This window comes from Rhizophagus irregularis, chromosome 25 (assembly GCF_026210795.1).
Source record: "Rhizophagus irregularis chromosome 25, complete sequence".
Classification (NCBI taxonomy): domain Eukaryota; kingdom Fungi; phylum Glomeromycota; class Glomeromycetes; order Glomerales; family Glomeraceae; genus Rhizophagus; species Rhizophagus irregularis.
In genome coordinates, this window is record NC_089453.1 from 566,717 (window position 1) to 589,459 (window position 22,743).

General features: G+C 29.4%; 6 protein-coding genes across 7 annotated transcripts; 5 read left to right on the forward strand and 1 right to left on the reverse strand.

The window, feature by feature from the left end:
* Window positions 1-1,388: 1,388 nt before the first annotated feature.
* OCT59_016610 (uncharacterized protein) lies at window positions 1,389-1,739 on the forward strand (the record flags this gene model as incomplete). The annotated part of the gene is made up of 2 exons (XM_066145810.1): window positions 1,389-1,610; window positions 1,683-1,739. 2 exons carry the CDS (start codon window positions 1,389-1,391, stop codon window positions 1,737-1,739), a joined length of 279 nt encoding a protein of 92 aa, XP_066003554.1.
* A 2,805-nt stretch (window positions 1,740-4,544) lies between these two features.
* Window positions 4,545-5,422, reverse strand: OCT59_016611 (uncharacterized protein; the record flags this gene model as incomplete). The annotated part of the gene is made up of 2 exons (XM_025324049.1): window positions 4,545-5,004; window positions 5,184-5,422. The coding sequence occupies 2 exons, from the start codon at window positions 5,420-5,422 to the stop codon at window positions 4,545-4,547; spliced, it is 699 nt and encodes a 232-aa protein (XP_025188071.1).
* A 1,461-nt stretch (window positions 5,423-6,883) lies between these two features.
* On the forward strand, window positions 6,884-9,328 carry OCT59_016612 (uncharacterized protein; the record flags this gene model as incomplete). 2 transcript variants are annotated; one of them, XM_025313068.2, is made up of 4 exons in its annotated part: window positions 6,884-7,105; window positions 7,206-8,197; window positions 8,285-8,673; window positions 8,751-9,328. In XM_025313068.2, the coding sequence occupies 4 exons, from the start codon at window positions 6,884-6,886 to the stop codon at window positions 9,326-9,328; spliced, it is 2,181 nt and encodes a 726-aa protein (XP_025188070.1). The 2 variants fall into 2 exon arrangements, with proteins under 2 accessions (XP_025188070.1, XP_066003555.1); XM_066145811.1 differs by lacking the exons at window positions 6,884-7,105; window positions 7,206-8,197; window positions 8,285-8,673 and having other exon boundaries at window positions 8,825-9,328.
* Window positions 9,329-10,192: 864 nt separating this feature from the next.
* Window positions 10,193-11,243, forward strand: OCT59_016613 (uncharacterized protein; the record flags this gene model as incomplete). Its single annotated transcript, XM_066145812.1, has 4 exons — window positions 10,193-10,337; window positions 10,405-10,731; window positions 10,806-10,934; window positions 11,137-11,243. 4 exons carry the CDS (start codon window positions 10,193-10,195, stop codon window positions 11,241-11,243), a joined length of 708 nt encoding a protein of 235 aa, XP_066003556.1.
* A 354-nt stretch (window positions 11,244-11,597) lies between these two features.
* On the forward strand, window positions 11,598-15,202 carry OCT59_016614 (uncharacterized protein; the record flags this gene model as incomplete). Its single annotated transcript, XM_025323373.2, has 12 exons — window positions 11,598-11,811; window positions 11,939-12,041; window positions 12,117-12,691; window positions 12,770-12,858; window positions 12,924-13,112; window positions 13,201-13,345; window positions 13,422-13,700; window positions 13,768-13,994; window positions 14,108-14,283; window positions 14,385-14,498; window positions 14,588-14,743; window positions 14,831-15,202. The coding sequence occupies 12 exons, from the start codon at window positions 11,598-11,600 to the stop codon at window positions 15,090-15,092; spliced, it is 2,529 nt and encodes an 842-aa protein (XP_025188068.2). The 3' UTR covers window positions 15,093-15,202.
* Window positions 15,203-18,609: 3,407 nt separating this feature from the next.
* Window positions 18,610-21,165, forward strand: OCT59_016615 (uncharacterized protein; the record flags this gene model as incomplete). Its single annotated transcript, XM_066145813.1, has 4 exons — window positions 18,610-18,837; window positions 18,939-19,915; window positions 19,996-20,384; window positions 20,454-21,165. 4 exons carry the CDS (start codon window positions 18,610-18,612, stop codon window positions 21,062-21,064), a joined length of 2,205 nt encoding a protein of 734 aa, XP_066003557.1. The 3' UTR covers window positions 21,065-21,165.
* Between the last annotated feature and the right edge of the window lie 1,578 nt (window positions 21,166-22,743).

Here is a 22,743-nt window from a genome sequence, read left to right on the forward strand (position 1 = left end):
TTGTAATTGCCAAAATTTTTGTGTAATTAAATTGCTAACAAAAATAATAATGGTAAAATAGCATGAAAAGCAGCATAATAGTATAATAGTACAAGGTAACGATCTTTAAATTATATTTATTATATAATTATTAAATTTGATTAGTCATTACACTCGGGACATTGTCTGTACGTAGAAAGTTTCTCTGTTACGTTTCAGAACAAAGAAACATAAAAATAGTAAAGCAATATTGTTAATTATGTAATTTAAACAAGTATTTATTATAAGAATAGAGATTCGAATTATAAAATTTTTTTGTAAACATAATATTTTATTAAAAATAAATTTGTTCTTCAAATATTTAAATATAATAAAACCATTTATGGCACCTGAAATTTTAAGAGGTCAACCTTATAATCACTATTATTAGACTATAGTCTATTCATTCTCCACGTGTCCGAGAGAAACGTATCTCTTAATTGCGGACTAATATAATGTCACTCACTATTCAGGGAAGCTCATCCTGTTCAATGAGTAATTTCTTGGATCACTTCGGGAGAGATATAGAAATCTTTGTTGCCTTGAATTATAGATGCTTGATGATCCACTCCTCTATCCAAAGTTCTTTTTCTATTGTTTGATAAATAAAAGAAGTGAAAGTAATATGTTCAAGTTGACCAACAGGCAATAAAAAATTAGAATTATTAATATAACTCATTAAACATAAAATTATTTTGCTTTTTTTAAATACTTTGCAATTCCAATTCACGTCTTCTGAACTCATTCATGTTAAAGTCAAAGCAGAAGAAATATGCAACGCATTCTAACGCATTGAACTTGGCATTTACAAAAACACTGAAGCTTATGCGTGTTTATATGCTTTGTCGCTCAACTGCTTATTACTAAAACCCGGTAAGCGTTATATATCGCGCTTCGGTCGGAAATACAGTAGTTCGGTCGGAAATAATTCATAGCTAGCTCCGGAATATTCTTAATGATGATAAATGCTATTATTGCGAGCGAAAAGAAATATTCTCGGGGTCATTATTTTTGTCGCACAAGTCACTCAGATAATCATAAGATAACACGCAATATTACATCATAAAATATGCGCATTATAAAAGAGGTAATTGAAAAAAGGATGCTCTTATTTATTTTCACTTAAGCTGTTTACAACATGTCATGGATATTATTAGTTTAATATACTGTACATTAGGAAAAGAGCATCACGAAATAAAGAGAGTAAATTAAATGAACGCATATACCAGGATATTATTAAACTAAATATGGATTTAAGGTTAGTTTTTAATTGTACTGTGCATACAATATTATATAAAGAATCAATAAACTACGGCAGCATTTTTTTGAAGGAACAACAGCGTCTTGAATTAAAATAATTTTTTAAAAAAATGTATTTGATTTCAGTACCGAATCTCCCTCCAGTATTTTCTGTTCACATTGAAGCTTCCAGTTTGTATTTCTTGTATAAAGCGAATGTAACAGTGGATACTACCATAGAGCTATTGCTGAAATGCTTTCAAGCCCATGTTAAAGATGTTTTTGACTACAAGTTTAATTGTGCCGGACAAGACTTACAAAGTACTGATACTCTTAAAAATCTAGGATTAAAGGTAGAGTATTTTATTAATTGTAGATAGATGGGAACAAATGCAACGTATTAAGTTATTCTTTTTCATTCTTAGGAAGGAGACTATATCCAAGCAGTTCGAATTCCATTTAAACTTTATGTGAAAATGTAGAATGGAAAAGTTATAGAACTTCACGTACCTATAAATTCCGATAGAAGTATCTATACTATTAAATCAATGATTAAGGATTGTGAAGATATTCCCATTCGTAAACAACGCCTTTTTTTTGTGGAAAACAATTGGATGATTCACGCACCTTGGTGGATTATAATATTCAAAAAGAGCAACATTGGAGCTAATTCTAGTATCGGTTAAACTTTATGTGAGAATGCAGGATGGAGAAGTTATAGAACTTCATGTACCTGGAGAATTCGATAGTTAGTTTAATTTTCTGTATTGTATCTATTGAGTATCCCATCCCGAGAATCACACAGTACCACCATAGAAATACTGTTACACAGTTATACTTATGACGGACGTGAGATGCCACGCCAAGAAAATATGTAAGTCTTTACCAGGAATGTTGGCTACAAGATCCACTGCTAAGACCAACAATGGAAGAAGTACTATTCCCATCGACTCTGCTACTGAACTACCAATCCTCCAACATCTAGTAAGCATTTTTGACATTATTTTTTCGTATGTTGGAAAAACTAACGCAAATCATTGGGGTTGAAATTTTAGATTCATCTACAAAAGAACACGATGATAGTATTAGCGAACTTGATATTAATCCTCCAACATCTAGTAAGCATTTTTGATGTGATTTTTTCATATATTGGAAAAATTAACGCAAATCATTGTTTTTGAAATTTTAGATTTATCTATAGAATACAAAGAATGTGATGATGGTGTTAAAAAGCTTGACATTAATTACCTTTGAAGAGATAAGGCGATCATGTTCGTATTTTTGTTCTACCATGGACACAATATACATTGAAAAGTGTCCAACAGCGAGATCGTTACCCGAGATCATATATAATTCTGCAGCAAAATTTTTTCGAAACAACGAGACAGTGACCCGACTGACCTGTTCATGTATGGCTCAGTTGGCTCACGTAGTACATTATTTGTAATACGCAATCCGCAGCAAAATATTTTCGAGAATATTTCATTACATATGAAAAAATATAATATCTACCAAGATGTGAAGATTATGACGTATCTATTAAAGGATATGTTTCATAACATCGAGAACAATATGTCAGTCTCACTTTCATCAGTACGTACATCAAATCACTGCATTTTATTGTTGGTTATTTCTCCCAGTTATGAGCATATATCGTTATCAATAAATTTTATTATTACTACGATAAAATGATAATTCTTAAGTGTTACTTCGTCAATGACGTGAAATCCACAGCTTCCCAATGCTGTAGTATAGTATTTTTATGATTTTATACTGCATATTTGTAATGGTATGTTTAAAATGTTCGAAACAGAATATATAGCATCACAGTCATTGTTGGCACTTGGCCGGTTTGCGGTTTGCCAGGGGTTAGCCATTGGCCATTTGGCCAATTTGGCTGCCAAAACGGCCAAACTTTTTAATAAGTTTTAGCCGCCAAATCTCCAATAAATTTTGACCATATAGTAATTTATCTTTCAATATTAAATTATTCAAATTTATGTTTTATTTATTTATTCTGAAAATTATAAAATTACAGTTAATCTGAAATATCTTCAGTAAAATTGCTTTCTCTATTAATACTTCAATAAAATCACCAAAATTGAGACATTTTAATAAAATAGTTTTATAAAACAATTTTTACTGTTCTAAACTTCTAATGAATCAAGTGTGAAAATGAAATAGATATTTGGCCATTTGATTAACATTATGTTTGGCCGATTTGGCCAATAACTTATCAGTCTCCACATATAAGTTCGTTTCTTCCAGATTCGTGAAATGAATCCCTTTGGGTTTCCAATTTTTTAACTATGGTAATAATTTTCTTCTTGAAATTATTGCCGCTTACGTTCCAATTATCTTTATTTATATGTAAGTTGCAGTGTGGAACCGAAATACATAACCAAATTTCAGCAGGGGGCCCTGAAACGGGTTTCTAACTCCTCACGGTGTATTATTAATAATAGCGAAATTTTTTACAAGATTTATTAATTATGATATTTAATAATAAAATAAAGTAAAGCATTTTATCTGTAATTCAATGTTTTTAGCTTATTGTTCATGCTATTGATCCTTAACTCGCCAATAATTTTTGGCTAACTAATTAATATGTCAGTGGAGAATTTTCTTGATATCTTCAAGTATAAAAAATAAAACTTCCGATCAAGTGATCACTGCACTTTTTCACTTGATTAAACTTCAAAAGAGGCTTGAAAATCTAAGGCCTGTTTGTTTAGCTAATCTTCAACCTCTGCAAGAGTGACCCTTTTACATTCTTTAACAGTTTGATATTAACCTTCAGGCCGATAATACATCTTTTGTAAAGTATGGTCCCCAATATTTGAGATACTCCTCTCTGGGTTCTCTGGGTCTTCTGAAAATGCAAAAATATATGTGATATCAAATAATGATTATCTGCATATTACAAGCTAGTTCTTAAGATAAACATGTGATTTAATAAGTTTCGTGAAATTTTCTTTTTTTTTTAAAAAAAAAAATTTTTTAATAAATTTTTTTTTCAGGAACACGGTAATAATTTCTGTCATGTTGGACACTATATATATATACATAAATAAATATAACATCTGATAAATTAAAAATAAGGTTGAAAAGTTGCCAAAACAACATACAAATAAGAAATAATAAATTATCGGGACAACTTGATATTCACATAAATAACAGATTTTTCTTCTCTCCTTACATGATTTTAATTCTTATAAAAATACTTATACAGAATTTCAAAAAACATTAAGTAACAAAGTCAAAAAAAAAAAAAAAAAAAAAAAATCTTAAGTTTTTGTAGATTTTTCAACTAATACATCTCCAGTAACTCTCAGGCTTATGCTTGCTACAATTATAATTGGCTTACCCGCCCCAAAAGAGACAACATCAAGAAAAATCCCGAAGGCTCCATTCATAAATCGTTTTTTTGCAACATTTGGCTTTCCCGACATAAGATAAACACCGGAAGCAGTCAGTTGATATAATGAACCGGCAACTGGCACGGCGTTAATGATATTTGATAAGCTATTCTCAATCACGTGAGATGAGCTGAGAACCTCTGGATTATTACCGCTATAATTTAATTCTGACAATTTGGCTAGTAAATGTTGCAAATTGGTTGCCCTTTTTTTTCGATCAATCTCAGCGTAATCTTCATCAATGTTACTGGGAAAATCGACTGAAATAACTGGATAATCTCCAAAATTTCTCTTTGTTTCATCCACATTCTTCTCATCATCAGTCCAACTCGGTCCAGTATGGGTGACAATGATAACGAAATTTTTCTCTCACTCCTTAAAGATCTTTTTAAATATACCGAACAAACGAATATCTTATTTGGTAATTCTGCTCCTTTTAACATAACATATATAGTGTAATGAAAGCCCATTCGTTGAAAAATGATTTCTTATATTTTTGATGGCTACAATGCTACATCATGTGGGACACCTCCAGAAGGTAATTCGCCTAACCCTACCAAATCGAATACTCCGAATCTTACATCGCGTGCATAAGTAAGTTCTCTAGTTTCTCCTATCGCAGCATTACCAATGTTGAATAAGTTTTCTCTGTCTCGATAAATGTCTCCTTGAACCAACATGTTAGCAATAGAAGACTTGCCATCTCCAGTGCGTCCACAAAGAACTATGTGAGATATTCTGTTCATATTACGTTTATACAGTATCAAGTACAAAACAGATTCTTTTCCTAATAACCTGGATTGTATTTGGTTTTATCTTTTACATTTTGGGCGATAAATCAAAATAGTCGTTGTACATTGCATCAACAAAATTATTGATAATCACTGGATTGTTTCTTGCGATGAAAATGACGAGATAAATTAAGATCCTTTCCTAACTATCGTTTATTTTCCTACATTTAATCTAATATTTCGCCTTCAGTATTCGAAATTCTTTTAAGTATGATAATCAATCACCATGGATTCCAGGGTATTTTTAAAAAGGTAACACTTTAAAGTCTAAGATGTACATACGAATAAACCTATAATTACATTTCGGTTATGATATTGGTAACGATAAACTAGAGCGTCAGGAGACATTAAAATTTTTCTCTACGCAGGGTTTTTTATAAGGTCAATACGCAAAATTAACACCTAACCTCAAATAGTTAAAAAAAAAATAAGCAAATTAATCCCCTGACTTTATCATTATGTGATTTTTCCATTGTTCAGTCGATCCAACGTTAATTATTTACTAGTCTAAGGAAAACCACCCTAACATCAAATATCATATAGTGAATTTTATTAATAAAATGTAAAAAAAACCATTATTGTATTGTTTCAATTATATCTTTCGACCAAAATAACCATAATAATACTGTTTTTTATTTCCTAATAGCTTCAATATATTTTCTTCAACTGATACACTAGTTGGTCCAATATGATAAATATTGCACCCTTCACTAATTAAATCAACTAAATACATGATGTAATTGCACAAAAAAGGGTGCTTAATTTCGGAACTATGCGGTATTAAGCGCTTGAATCTGGATTTAAATGAAAAATTTTTGTGCATATTCCTTCAAGATTTTATCTTTGAGCTAATAGGCGATGGTGCTAAGCGTTGCGAGAAATTATTTTTTAATCACTCATAGTCATGATTCGCAATATTGCAATACATTTCGATAAAGAGGGGTATTTAAAAAAGAATACTATTTTATTTTAAATCTAATTCACAAGTTAATTTACACATAACATGATTTACAGTATACGATACACATTATTTTAAGCGAATGTCTCTGCATCAGTTGAAAGGGAAATTTTTATTAAGCTAATTTTGTACACATGTAAAGTGAGCCAATAAAAAAAGGTTTGTCCAAAATTTGGATTTCCCGTGTTTTTCGACATTAATAAAATTATACAATAGATTCAAGTGAAGAAAATATCACTCGTTGAATGCAAAAAAAAAAATGTTGGTGAAACTCTCATACTAGAAACTAAATATGGAATCATTCATTGTACTGTACACACCAATAAAGAATCAACAAACATCAGCTGATATAATCATCTATATTGTACATCTGTCTATACATTAAGTTAAACTTTTACCTTTGAGCGTTTTTTCGAAGGAAAACTAGCACCTTGAATTAAAATTATTTTACGAAAAAAATGTATTTGATTTCAGTGCCGAATCTTCCTCCAGTTTTTTCTATTCGCATTGAAGCTTCCAGTTTGTATTACATATATAAAGCAAACGTAACAACGGATACTACAGTAGAGCTATTGCTGAAATGCTTTCAAGCTCATGTTAAAGATGTTTTTAATTACAAACTTAATTATGCCGGACAAGACTTACAAAATACTGATACTCTTAAAAATCTAGGATTAAAGGTGGGTGTTTATACGAGTATTTATGAAATTATTAATGATAAATAGGAGGGAAAAAAGAAGTACGCATGCACGTTAGTAAGTATTTTTTTTTCATTCTTAGGAAGGAAGCTATATTCGAGCAGCTCTAATTCCACTAAAACTTTATGTGAAAATGCAAGATGGAAAAGTTATAGAACTTCATGTACCTGGATATAATAATAGAAGTATCTATATTATTAAATCAACGATTAGCAAATGTGAAGGCATTCCTGTTGATAAACAGCGGCTTTTTTTTTGTGGAAAAGAATTGGAAGATTCTAGCACCTTGAAATATTATAATATTCAAAAAGAGTCAACATTGGAACTAATTCTAATACCGATTGAACTTAATGTAAGAAAAAAAAATGGAGAAGTTATAAAACTTTATGTAAATGAAAATGACACTATCCATGATGTTAAACAAATGATTCAGAAATATAAAAGTATGTTTAAAATTGAACTTCCTGTTTATAAACAATGCCTTCTTTTTTGCGGAGAACAATTGCATGATTCTAGCACCTTGAAAAGTTATAATATTCAAAATGAGTCAACATTGGAGCTAGCTATGGTTCCATTTAAACTTAATGTGAAAACTCCAGATGGAAAAATCATAGAACTTTCTGTAAACGAAGAAAACACTATCTATGAGGTTAAACAAATAATTCAGGAATCTGAAGGTATTCCTAGTTATAAACAACGTCTTATTTTTGATAGAAACCAATTGCGTGGTTCTTGTACCTTGAAATATTTTAATATCCTAGAAGAGACAACATTGGAGTTAATTCTAGCTGAAAGTAGTTCTCTGATCCATGTAAGAACGTTAACCGGAAAAAACATTGTTTTGTCAGTATGTAAAAACCTTTTCCCTCGAAAAGATGTAAAAGATATTCCAACGTTACATCTCGTACTTAGATTGCGTGGAGGTATGCTTCAAGAAACTAGTGGACGTATAGATTTCAATGCATTACCATCACTTATGCAATATATGCAAGTTCCTGGAAGATATTTACATGACAAGGTTCATGCTGGTATTGCCTGTAATTATTGTGGCAAAAGTGAATGGAAAGGAGCAAGGTAAATAATTACTGTAGTTTAATCAATTTTTTATGGACATTATAAATATTTATTTTGACTCTTTTTGTGTCGGTTTGTTTCTCACAGATATAAGTGTTCAGAATGTCTTGATTATGACTTGTGTTATGAGTGCATCAAAATATCCAAGTTGCTTCATGACGAACAGCATAATTTTTCGGAAATATTGGATCCAGAAAATCCAGATGATTTTCCAAAAGATATTCCCGTTAACCCTGTTACCATCTTACCAATACTTCCAACAAAAAAGGAAGAAATGCTAACCTTGCTACAAGAAGAAGAAAAGCGAAGGTTTTCATCAGAAATACAACAACAATATTATAAGGTTGGAAGTGACCCCACATCTGGAAAGGACTGGATGGATGTTACAGATCAAATGCAACATAATTTGGTTCGAGAATTTGGTTACTCGGATGAAGCTGTACAATTATTACGACGTGCTCCGCAACTTTACCAAGGTAAAAAAAAGGAGGTGTTCTTTTTTTTGCTATTGCATTTGTAAATTTGATGTTCTTATTGCTTGCTTTATTTTCAGTCGATCCTGCATTTCGTACAACTCAAGTATATGTTCGCAATAATATTGCTTCTCGTGGAAATCTCAAAGAAGGAATGCTGGCACCTGACTGTCCACTAGTTCCCCTAATGAACGATAAAACTATTATTCAATTGCGTTCACTTTATCGACCAGAACGACCCTTTGTTCTTCTTGCAGGATCATATACCTGTCCATTATATCGATACATATCTCATGTGCTCAATGATATTTATAGTCTATATAAGAACGATGTAGACTTTTATATGATTCAAATTCGTGAAGCACACGCCAGTGACGTTTGGCCTATTGGTAATATTGTAGAAGTTAAGGAACATCGTACGTTAGAAGAGCGGTTGACAGCTGCACGTACAATGGTTGAAGCTACTCAACTTGAGATTCCTGTACTAGCGGATACAATGGATAACACATTCTTGAATTTATATTCACCTTGGCCATTCCGATTCTTTGTAATTAAAGATGGTATTTTGAAACTTGTTGGAACGCCAAAAGAAGCACGTTATGATACAACGGATCTAGTTAACTGCTTAGATGCTCTTTTGAATGAAAAAATCATCTGAATCTGATCCTGATTCTCCATCGCGTAAAAAAAGAAGGGTGTAAATCATTATCTTCTTACTAGAGCATAATTAAAATGCCGTTTAATTACTTCATATCTCATTTTGATGGAATATTTTATAATTAATAAATACAAATTATTTTGCTTAAATTTGATTGCGTTGTTTAATGAATCAAAAAACGTGTTTATCACTTTTGTCGCATACATCTACATCCATTGCGTCATTGTGGTTTATAATCGAGAAAATTTAATTTTTACTGCAACTCTGCTTTATTTGATAATATAAAATTTATATCTGCACGTATCCAGCCGCCATTGGAATTAAGGTGGATGTAAAAACAATATAATAACGCAACGCACTTATCTACGCTAGGGAATTTTCTTTGAATTTTTATTTCGGATAAAGGTTCCGAACAAAAAATACTATTAATCCTTAAAAATAGCGATAAAAGCATTTAACCCCTAATTTATGATAAAATATAATTAGTAAAATCCGGTGAAACTTATAACACAAAATCTGCGTTCAGACAATACAAAATTGCAAAGTGTAACCTTTTTGACATCTTTAATTTTTTTAATATACTGTATCTTACTTTTTTATTTATTTATTTTTTTTTTAGAATAATTCTACTACTGTAATTCATGCTGAAATATGATCATACAAAAATAAATAAGGCTGCAAAGTTGCCAAAACAAGATACAAATAAAAAATAATAAATTGCTGAGACAACGAAATGATTAGATCTTCACATTTTCTTCTCGTTTTAAATTATTCAATTCTCATAAACGTACTTATCAATAATATGAATTCTAAAACATTAAGTTATAACAAGTGAATTTGCGAGTAAAAAAAAGGCGTGGAGCGATGATGGCGTCCGTTTTTGCAATGCAAGGATTTGGAATTTTATTCGCTGGAGTTGTATCTTTTGTTACTTTATTAGCTTTTCGACCGTTAATTTTATCAAATTCACAAAATCTTGATTATGTTTGGCGTATCTTTATTGGTGTCGGTATTATTCCCTACAATCGCACTTTATTTTCGTTTAACAATTCCTGAAACTCCAAGATTTACTATAGATGTTCAAGGAAATGTTGAAAAAGGTGAAATTGAATCAGAATATAGAATCGTAATACAAAAAGCTACTTGGAAAGATTTCATACATCATTTTGGACAATGGGAAAATGGAAAAGTTTTACTTGGAACTTCTGTTACTTGGTTCGCTCATGATGTTGCTTATTATGGTATTGGTATAAATAATGCTATAATATTAGAAGCTATAGGTTATGTAAAAACTGAAGATGCTTATCAATCTTTATTTAATATTTCTGTTGGAAATATTGTTATAACTCTTATGGGTACAATACCAGGTTATTGGTTTACAGTATTTTTAGTAGATTCTTTAGGTAGAAAATATATTCAATTACAAGGTTTCGCTTTACTTACAATAATATTTATAATTATGGGTTTGGTTATAAAGAAATTATTACAAAACCAATTCCAATTTTTTCAAAATTTTGGTCCAAATGCAAAACCACTTTTATCGTACCAGGTGAAGTTTTTCCAACAAGATATCGTTCAACTTGTCATGGAATTTCTGCTGCTTCTGGTAAATTAGGTCTATAATTTTTCAATTCGTATTTTTAAAATTAAAAGATATTGGAGGAAAAAATCAATCCGTTAATCATTTATTTAAATTTTTTGGTTTTTTCACTTTTATTGGATTTTTATTTACTTTATTAATACCTGAAACAAAAGGTTTAACTTTAGAAGAATTATCTAATGAAAAAAAATTATTCATATTGATAAAGATACAAAAGATATTATTATTGACGATCCTACTATATTATCTTCGAGAAGTATTAGAAAATCTAGAGCTTGGTATGAGGAGGATGATGATTTTAGTGATGCTTCATAATTTTATTTATATTAGTTATTTATCTGTTATTAAAATTAAAAACTTTTTTCGATTAAATTTTCCTCAGAATGACACAAAATGCTAAAATTAGATGTAAAGTATTTGTGTAACGACAAATTAAATATAAAAAAAAATTTTCAAATCTTTTTCCTCGATAATAAATTTATTAAATTATTTAAATTATTGTAAACAAAAAAAAACCAAAATAATTTATGATTTTTGTTTTTAAGAAAAAAAAAAAAATTGTATTCCTTTAAGACTTTCGTAGCTGGTCGACTTATCCTAAAGTCAAGACCCTTATTAAATAAATTTATTTATGACCAAAGAAATTTTACTAATACATCATCATTACTCATGAAATCTTATATTCAAATACTTGGTAGTGGAACTTTTGATGTTAATCCTTCAGTATTAGTTCATTATGATAATCAAAAAGGTTGTAAAAGATATTTATTTAATTGTGGTGAAGGAACACAAAGAATTTGTTTACAAAATAAATTAAGACTCGTAAAGACAAAAAATATTTTTCTTACTAGAGTGAATTGGGAATGTGTTGGAGGTCTTCCTGGTATTTAAAAAAAAAATTTTTTTTTATAATTTTAATTCTATTTAATGTTTTTTTAAAGTTTTTAAAAATGTATATATATATATATATTTTACACAAAAAAAAATTAATCATCTTTTAAATTAATTAGGAATGCTTCTTACATTGGCTGATACTGGAACAAAAGATATAAAAATTTTTGGTGGCGAAAATTTAACTCATTTCCTTACAGCTACCAGAGGTTTCGTTATGAGGTAATTACAGAAAAAAAAAATTTAGTATTTATTTTTTTCGATATAACGATTTATTTTTTTTTGTCGTTTGCTTAGATCGACCATGTCAGTAGAAACACATGAATTTCAAGAAGATGGAATGGAATTTAAAGATGAAAATTTAACAATTCTTCCAGTATTTCTTTATCCAGAATGGCAAAAAAATATTACTTCTTCGTCATCTTCAACACAAAATCTTGAAACTGGTACAAAACGTACAAGAGATTCCACTTTGGATGAAATTAATAGTAATTCTACGTTAAAATACAAAAAGGAAATTCTATCATTGATGTTTAATCAAGGTCAATTATCCAATGATCCTAAATCATCGAATAAGAAAAGATCAAAGTATGATGAAGATATTGACACAGCAATGAATATTTCTGATGAACCTCAGGATAATCAAATGATGCAAACGTCGAAAAAATCAAATAGTGGAAAGTCTTCACCAAATCGTGGGGATAATAAAGCCTCGTTACGTGAGAGAAGAAAAGAAGTGTTTCCAAAAAGATTACCGAAATCCCAACATTCTTTTACATCAGTAGCTTATATTTGTAAAGGACCTGATTACAAAGGAAAGTTTGATCCACTTGCTGCAAAAGCATTAGGGTTGGAACCTGGACCCCAATATGGTAGGATATTTATCTAATAATTTAAAATTCTTTTTAATAACAATTATCATTTTCGCTAACTTATTTGATTTTATACAGCTGATTTGGTGCGAGGAAATTCTGTTACAGCCCCAGACGGTACTGTCATCCATCCGCATCAAGTTATGGGTCCATCACGTCCTGGAATGGTAATAATCAAATTAATATTGCTAAATTTTATAGATTAATTAAATTAAATATTTTATATATTTAGACTTTTATTATATTGGATGTTCCTTCTACTTCGTATATTTCTTCAGTGTGTGAGTCACCTGAATTTGTTACATATCAGACAAGTAATAAGGATACACAACCTCGAGTTATTATTCATATGGTTGGAAACGGTGTATTAGAAGATAAAAGATATCAGGAATGGATGAACAAATTTGGTCCAGAAACTGAGGTGAGAGTGATATAATATTAAATTATGTGTAATTATATTAAATTTTAGTCACATAATTTAACATAATGTTTCATTTATTTATTATTAGCATATCATTGCAAATGAGAAATATTGTCCTCAACGAATTATTTTTTACAGTTCGGCGCTTAGTCAGTTAAAATTGTCTAAAATTGATGAAAACCATTTTCGCATTCCGTATTATTCTAATGAACCAATCAAACAATTGAAATCATGTTTGTATTTTTATCTTCTTAATTTTAATAGTACAGAATCTCAAGTTCTAATTTTTTGTTTTTTTTTTTAATGTAGTGGATAACATTCCTAAGAAGGCATCATTCGCTGTTCCAATGATGATATATCAAACAGAACCAAGCTTTAAACTTGATATGTCCCAGTTAGGACCTGTATTTGATCATAATATAGAATCTGATAAATTATTAGAGTCATCAGATGATTATCTTAACATTGCGGAAGAAGTTAAGCAGGAAGTTGCGAGATCGCATTCAGAAGCAAAAAATATCCCCGGTAAAGACGTTATTATCACAACACTTGGAACAGGATCAACTTTCCCTTCGAAGTATCGAAATGGTAAATTCTTTATTATTATTTACAATAAAAGCAATTATTTATTTATATCACAAATTTTTACGATTAGTGAGTGCAACCTTGATTAAAATTCCAAATAATGGATTTATTCTTCTCGATGTTGGGGAAGGAACACTTGGTTCAATGTCAAGACACTTTGGACCATATGATCAACCTCATGGTAATGACCAAACAAGTTTAGAAAGTTGCATAAGCAGTTTGAAATGTATTTTTATATCGCATATGCACGCAGATCACCATCTTGGCATAGTTCGCGTTTTGAAGAAATGGAATGAGGTAAACGGTTGATTGATTTTATTTTTTTTTAAAAAAAAAAAAATTTAATATTATAAGATTTTATTTCAAATTTTTTTACTTTCTCAAAACCTAACCTTTTTGCAAGATAATAGATATATAAGGGTGTGGATGATGCAACAATTTCCGTATTTGGACCCTCGAGATTACGGAAATGGCTTGACGAATATAGTGATGTTGAGGATATTGGATTTTCTAAAGTTAAATTTATAGATAATAAAGACCTTTTATTTTGGAAGCAACAAAAAGGGAATAATACTAGTTTAGATAGGTAAGTTTATTATTATGAAAGAGACTGAAAGTTATTGAAAGAGATCCATTAAACGTAATTAAAAATTAATTTATACAATTTCTAAAATAATACGAATATAGCCTACAATATTTGAAGAACTCAATGAGAATTAATAAAGTTGAGACTGTGGCAGTAATTCATTGTCCTAATTCTTTTGGTATAAGCATAGAACATTCTGATGGCTGGAAAATTGTGTAAGTTTATGAAAAGAAAATTCAACGCGTTTTTTTTTAAAAAAAAAATGAATCATTTTAATTAATTAATACTAATAATCTTTTATTAGTTATTCTGGTGATACTCGACCTTGTGATGATCTTGTGCGTGTTGGTAAGGACGCTACGCTTTTAATTCACGAGGCAACCTTTGAGAATGATTTGACAGAGCAAGCCTTAAGTAAAAATCATAGTACAACGGAAGAAGCCGTTTCAGTAGGCGAAAGGTGTGTTATATATTTAATATATATATTAATTTTTTACTTAATAAATTATTAACAATCTTAAAAATTTTTTTTTAAAAAAAACAATAGGATGAATGCACATACCTTATTATTAACTCATTTTAGTCAAAGGTATCCAAAAGTACCAGTATTTACCGATGATCATGGTAGAGTTGGAATTAGTTTTGATTTAATGCAGGTAAGTATTGGTGAATTATATAAACTTCCCAAGTTTGTTAAAGCTTTAAAGGTATTATATGCAGATGAAAATGAAGCAGGTATTGAGGAAGATGATAATGTATATGAAGAAGTTTATATTGAAGATGAGGAAGATGATAATGAAAATAAATAAGTTTATTAAATATAAAAATCTATTAACGTACTTTTTTAATATTTATCGTTATTATTATTTATTATTGTTTCAATAAATAAAATATTTTTCCTTTTTTTTTACAAACTTAATTAGATTAATAATGATTTAATAGTTAATAAATAATTAATTTATAAGATTCACTATAAAGACTACGAAATTTAAGAATTAAACTTGTTCAATTCAGAATTTTTTTTATTATTATTTATTGCAATATCAATAGGTTATTTTCCAGATTTTTTTGGTATCAGTTTTTCTTTTGTGTAAGGTGAAGTATTACATTTATAATCTACATCATAAACGTGTAATGTTCTGTAAATCTTTCTGATAAAGTTTTTTTAACAAAAAAAAATTTTAATCCTTCACTGTAATTGATTTTCGAATTTAAATTAATGTCGAATTTCCCAATAGTGTAATTTGAATAATGAACAATGTCAAGAATGTGGAAAATGCAAATATTATTGCAAGTCGTGCAACTCAACATTTTTCCTTTATAACTTTGCATATTAGACTAGTGGTGATTCGAATCTTGACAAACTAATTCAAAGATCACAACCTAATGCATATGATCTATACAACTTAATTGAATGAATTGATCGAATTTTGAAAATATTGAACTTATTGTTCGTAGAGTGTACCAATCGAAAATTGGAACTTAAACAAGTCTGAATGTACACGGGAAAATAAAAAGCATTCAAGTTCAGAGTTTTTAAATTAAATTAGGTGAGACGCTAAGGAAACAGCAAAAATGGCGTAATAGAACTAAACGTCACGTGATTTCAGAATGTAACAAACGATGGGAAAGAAAGTAATAAGAATTTTGATGATGAAGAAATTTGTTGTCAAATGAAATATTTGACAGAACAAGGAGAATTTGTAGAAAAGCTTGTTCATCATATTAACTATAGGAATATCATAAAGTACCCGACCTTATACAACTATGTCCCATCAAATAAAGTGATCTCAGAAGAAGATGTATCGCCAAAGAAGATCAAGGCGAAGTCAAGAAGAAATCTTAAGTATTGATCTAGTGCTTAAAAAGGTTTCATTACCACACCTTACATTTAATGAGCCGTATGGTGGATTTATTGAAGAGTTTTTCGTTTTATTTGGAGGCTTAATTATTCTAATAGTAATATCATAACGTAGAAATTATAATTTTTTATTATTTTTTTAAAACAACTTGAAAATAGGGTGGATCATTCCTCATCTTACAGTATTTACATGAGGCAAGAGTTTTCTTGAAAGAAAAATACGGCGTTAGTTTTAGCGTGTACAACCGTTCTTGTTGTTTCTACTGTTTTTAAACAGCGGAGTTTTGTTTGTTTTCTGTTATTATTTTACTTTAACTTTGGTTACCGTTGGTAAGGTTTTACGTGTTTAATTCTTTACTAAGGTTTTTACAAGATTTGTTATCAGATAGTTTTTTTACTATAGATCTTATATCTGTAAATTGGCACTCTGTACTGGTTTTTCTTTAATAAATAAATATGCACTTTGCGCTTTACCTACCAAAAAAAAAAAAAGTTAAAAAAAACAATCTTATTTTACGTCTCAGTAGATTTTCTCAACTATTACTTTTCCAATAATTCTCAAACATATGTTCGCTACTGACCTTGATCACTGGCTTGCCCGCTTAAAAGACAACATCAAAAAATCTCAAAAGCGCCATTTATAAGTTGGTTTCTTGAAACTTTTGGCTTTCCTGACATAGAGTAAACACTAAAGCTAGCAGTTAGTTGATATAATGAAGCCAGCGACTGGCACGACGTTAAAGAAATTTGAAGCTGTTCTCAATCTCCTGGGATGAGCTGAGGATCTTTAGATGTTGTCAATTACGAATAATACTATCTCATTTTTCAGGCATTGTAATATAATATCAGAATTATTAATAGCAAAGTATGCAAGTCTGCATCTCCTGATAACTTTACAAGTCATCTTTTCATTGGAAGCTCGAAGCGATCTAAACCTACCTTAAGATGTGGATATTCGTGAAATGCTCACTTCAAAGAAGTAAAAAGACTGAATTGACATGTATGGTGATATCTTGTGGTATGTACCATAAAGTCCCGAATATAAGCACCACCGAATATATATAAGCACCCAGATTTTTATATTACCCGCCCTTGACCAACACTATGATAATTTTGGCCAATACTACAATATACCAAATATATAAATTTACCCGAATATAAGCACCCCTATAATAAAAAAGGTTGCTTATATTCGGGACTTTACGGTATATTGTGGTTATCCCAAACAACGTATGAATAGTTAGTACTGTAAACTCAAATTAATAATTTCTACTTTTAACATTGCTTTGTTAATGAAATTTAAAAGTAAAAGTTAGAAAAAATATTTTGACCAAAAGATTAATTTATACATTAATTGATCAAATTTCCTTTTTGATAAATTATTTTCGATTGATACCATTAGTAAATAATTAACTTTATAATTTACGAAACTTGTCGCTCTTGTCAGATATCATAAAAAACCATATAAAAATTTATATAACAACTTAAAATGTTTAGACCAAATCTTTTTTAAAATATATTACAAATATTTTTATTATGATAAATATCTTTTGAATATACTTTTATTAAACTTATTGTAATGTTTTTGACTTTGTATTTTATCGACGTTATATTTTTTTTAACATGCATGTCACATTGTCACACATACGTAGTAACCAACCATCAAATCTATGTACCCCTGCTTTTTCCGATCCTGCAATCGTTCCAATCTGGTTCTGTACTGGATTAAAATGAGAAAATTTTTAGCGCATATCTCTCAAGATCTTTTTTTTTTAAGATGGGTTAATGGCAATAGTGGAGTAAGGACTACGGTCCGAATAAATAAAAACGAAAAAGAAAAGCATGATGCTTATACATTTTTTAGAAACACTGAAGAATTAACTAATATGTCTCATCAGATCACGACCTGCTCTGATGAAATCTTTACATAAATGATTGTTAGTAGTTGGATTGTCTGTCAATTAACTTTACCTGTATTATCAAGTGTGAGAAATTATTTTTTTCACACAAGTAAATCTCTCAAATAGTCAATTAATATTCATAAAAAAGTTAAAAAAAAGGTATTTATTAAATCTTAAGCTGTTTACACATAATATGATTTATTGATTATTTTTATCACGAATATCGTTTGTATCATTAATACTCGCCAGTTTTTTAACAGCAAATTAGTAAAATTATATATTAGAAAAGAGTGAAGAAATATCATTTCAAAACATGAGTGAAATTCACATGTCTAGTAAATTATTAAACTAAATATGGATTTTTCATTGTACTATATATGTACACTAACCTTATTTATAATCAATAAAACATCAGCCGATATAAATAATTAAATATGTATTATACTCTGTATTGTACAGCACGTCTATAAAATAATTTTTTACGGATTTATAGTACGGCGACACCTTTGAGTATTCTTTTGAAGGAGCAACAGCGTCTTGAATTAAAATAAATTTACAAAAAAAATGTATTTGATTTCAATGCCGAATCCCCCTCCAATTTTTTCCATTCGCATTATTGAAGAGCTCAATCTGTATCGTTCGTATAAAGCTAATGTAACAATGGATACTACCGTAGAGCTATTGCTGAAATGCTTTAAAGCTCACATTAAAGATGAACTACACGACTATAAACTTTTATACAACGGACAAGACTTACAAAATACTGATACTCTTAAAAATCTAGGATTAAAGGTGAGGATTTATATGAAATATTTATGTAATTATTGGTGATAGATAAAGGGAAGAGAAGTTGTACTTGTACAACGTTAGTGAATCGTTCTTTTTATTCTTAGGAAAGAGACTATATCCGAGCAGTTCAAATTCCATTTAAACTTTATGTGAAAACGCAAGATAGAAAAATTATAGAACTTCATGTGACTGGAAAAGTAGCTATCTCTATGGTCAAACAAATGGTTCACAAACATGTAAATATCCCTGTTTATAAACAACGACTTCTTTTTGATGGAAAGCAATTGCATGATTTTATGATCTTGAAACTTTGTGATATTCAAAAAGGGTCAACATTGGAGCTAGCTATAGCTTCATTTAAACTTTATGTGAAGAAGAAAGATGGAAGAGTTGTAAAACTCTATCTAAATGAAGATGACACTATCCATGATGTTAAACAAATGGTTTGGCAACGTACGCGTATTCCTGTTTATAAACAATGTCTTCTTTTTTGTGGAGAACAATTGCATGATTCTAGCACCTTGAAGAGTTGTAATATTCAAAATGAGTCAACATTTGAGCTAGCTATAGCTTCATTTAAACTTAATGTGAAAATGCAAGATGGGAAAGTCATAGTACTTTATGTAACTGAGAAGAATACTATCAATGAAGTTAAACAAATGATTCAGGAACGTGAAGGTATTCCTAGATATAAACAGCGTCTTTTTTCTTATGAATATCAACTGCGTAGTAGTAGTACCTTGAAATGTTGTAAAATTGAAGAAGAGGCAACATTGAAGCTAATTATATCTAAGAGTAATTCTCTGATTCATGTGAAAACATTAACCGGAAAAAACATTATTTTGTCAGTATGCGAGAACCTTTTTCCCCAAGTTGCAGTTGATGCACCGAGTGAAAGAACATTACATCTCGTACTTAATTTACGAGGAGGAATGTTTCAAGAAACCAGTGGGCGTATAGATTTCAATGCATTACCACCACTTATGCAATATATGCAAGTTCCTGGAAGATATTTACATGATAAGGTTCATGCTGGTATTGCTTGTAATTATTGTGGCAAAAGTGAATGGAAAGGAGCAAGGTAAATAATTAATTTAATTAATTTTTTATGGGCATATAAATATTTATTTTGTCTCTTCTGTGTCGGTTTGTTTCTCACAGATATAAGTGTTCAGAATGTCTTGATTATGACTTATGTTATGAGTGCATCAAAATATCCAAGTTGGTTCATAATGAACAGCATAATTTTTCGGAAATATTGGACCCAGAAAATCAAAATGATTTTCCAAAAGATATTCCCGTTAACCCTGTTACCATCTTACCAATACTTCCAACAAAAAAGGAAGAAATGTTAACCTTGCTACAAGAAGAAGAAAAGCGAAGGTTTTCATCAGAAATACAACAACAATATTACAAGGTTGGAAGTGATCCCACATCTGGAAAGGACTGGATGGATGTTACAGATCAAATGCAACATAATTTGGTTCGAGAATTTGGTTACTCGGATGAAGCTGTACAATTATTACGACGTGCCCCGCAACTTTACCAAGGTTAAAAAAAGAAGTTTTTCTTTTTTGCTATCATTGTATTTGTATATTTGATGCTTGCTTTATTTTTAGACGACCCTGCATTTCATACGACTCAAGTATATGTTCGCAATAATATTGTTTCTCGTGGAAATCTCAAAGAAGGAATGCTGGCACCTGATTGTCCACTAGTTCCCCTAACGAATGATAAAACTATTATTCAACTACATTCACTTTACAAACCGGGACGACCCTTTGTTCTACTTGCAGGATCATATACTTGTCCATTATATCGATACATATCTCATGTGCTCAATGATATTTATAGTCTATATAATGAAAATGTAGACTTTTATATGATTCAAATTCGTGAAGCACACGCCAGTGATGTTTGGCCTATTGGTAATATTGTAGAAGTTAAGGAACACCGTACATTAGAAGAACGGTTGACAGCTGCACGTAAAATGGTTAAAGCTACTCAACTTGAGATTCCTGTACTAGCAGATACAATGGATAACACATTCTTGAATTTATATTCACCTTGGCCATTCCGATTCTTTGTAATTAAAGATGGTATTTTGAAACTTGTTGGAACGCCAAAAGAAGCACGTTATGATACAACGGATCTAGTTAACTGTTTAGATGCTCTTTTGGATAAAAAATCATCTGAATCTGATCTTACGCAAAAAAAGGAGTGTAAATAATTGCCCTCTTAGAATATAATTGTCCTATATAACTGATTTTAAATCCAATTCAATTACTTTGTATCTCATTTTGATGGAATAGTTTTATAATTAATAAATGCTTTTGTTTAATGAGAATCAAAAATGTGTGCATTATGTCATTGTGGTTTATAATCAAGAAAATTATTTTACTACAACTTGCCATGATAATATAAAATTTATGTTCTATTCGCCACTCGTATTCAGTCGCCGCTATTGGAACAACACGTACTTGTCATAACAGTGATTAATTTTCTGTTTGTACATTTGATTATTAACTTGTATACAATTTTTATGGATTCATCCATATTGAATCAAAGTAAAAAAAATGATTCGTATCATAGGTCATTGCCTAATTATGTTGATATAGCTCGATTTTAGAGTATTCATATATTATTAAATCATCTTTTTTATAGTTTTTGCATAGCAATCTCAATCGGTTTGTAATTAATAAATTAATACATTTAACATTTAACATAGTTTTGTAATTATTATTTTTTGGTCTCAGGTCTTATTATGGAAGAACATCAAATGATGGTTTTTGTTATGTTTTAACATAAAGCCACTATTAAAGCAAGATTACTGAATGAGTTTGCCGTCAAAGAAGGATGTTTAAATATATATAGAACATCAAGTTATTCTTTAGAGAATACATTTATTCAATTTATTTTTTTAGTTTCATAAGCTGAAATTTTGTTTGTTCTCATTTATTTAAAGTAATATTTTTTTTACACTCACAAACCGATGATAATTCAAAGTAATGAATTTGAAAGGGAAGATGAGAAAGTATAATGTGTTAATGCTTCTATGTTCAATGATAGTCCTTATAAAATAAGGTTTCTTTCTTAAAAAAAATTAATAATAACTAACGTGATAATAATTATTGATTCACATTTAGGATAAATTGATATTTTTATTTATTACAATCATTCCGTCTTATCAAAATGCTACTTCTATTAAAGATTTTGCTTTATCATAATATCTGATTCGGCATATGCAAAGTCACATTATTCGAATTGCAGTGAACCGTAATTGGGAAACCCAAGTGACGATTATTTTATTGACTTGTTGCAAATGTATTGACAAGGAAATATGGATGTATAAGAATCTTTTGACTCGATTCAATTTGTTTGCTCAAAAAATTAAATTAATCCAAGCTATTTCATGATCATAACGATAAGCGTAAAACATGCTATTTAATAGATCTAAAAAGAATATATGGGAAATTTAAATAATTATGTAAATTTTTATTTACAAATAAATTTCATGTATTTTTTTTTTTAAGCAAAAAATTAATTTTTCAACACATATAAGAAAGTAACCAATCTAAAAAAAGAACACATTAGCTTTTTATAGACAAAGTTCTTTTTTATCCAAATTGGAGAAATTACTTTTTTTTTTTGATATCAATAAAAATTATAAATATTTTTATTTAAAACATTAAAATAGTGGTTTTCTTCTTTGATTATAAATTTTATATAGTTTTGGGGTATTTCAAATGGTTGATCAGATTTTTTAGACGGAAAACTTTTGATAAAAATTTATTATTCATATAATCTTGTGTTTTGTTAAATATAACTTGCATATTTTTAATATAAATAAATCAAAAATTCGTATATCTGATATTAATTATAAGTTTTAGTATTTAGGTTTTAGGCTCA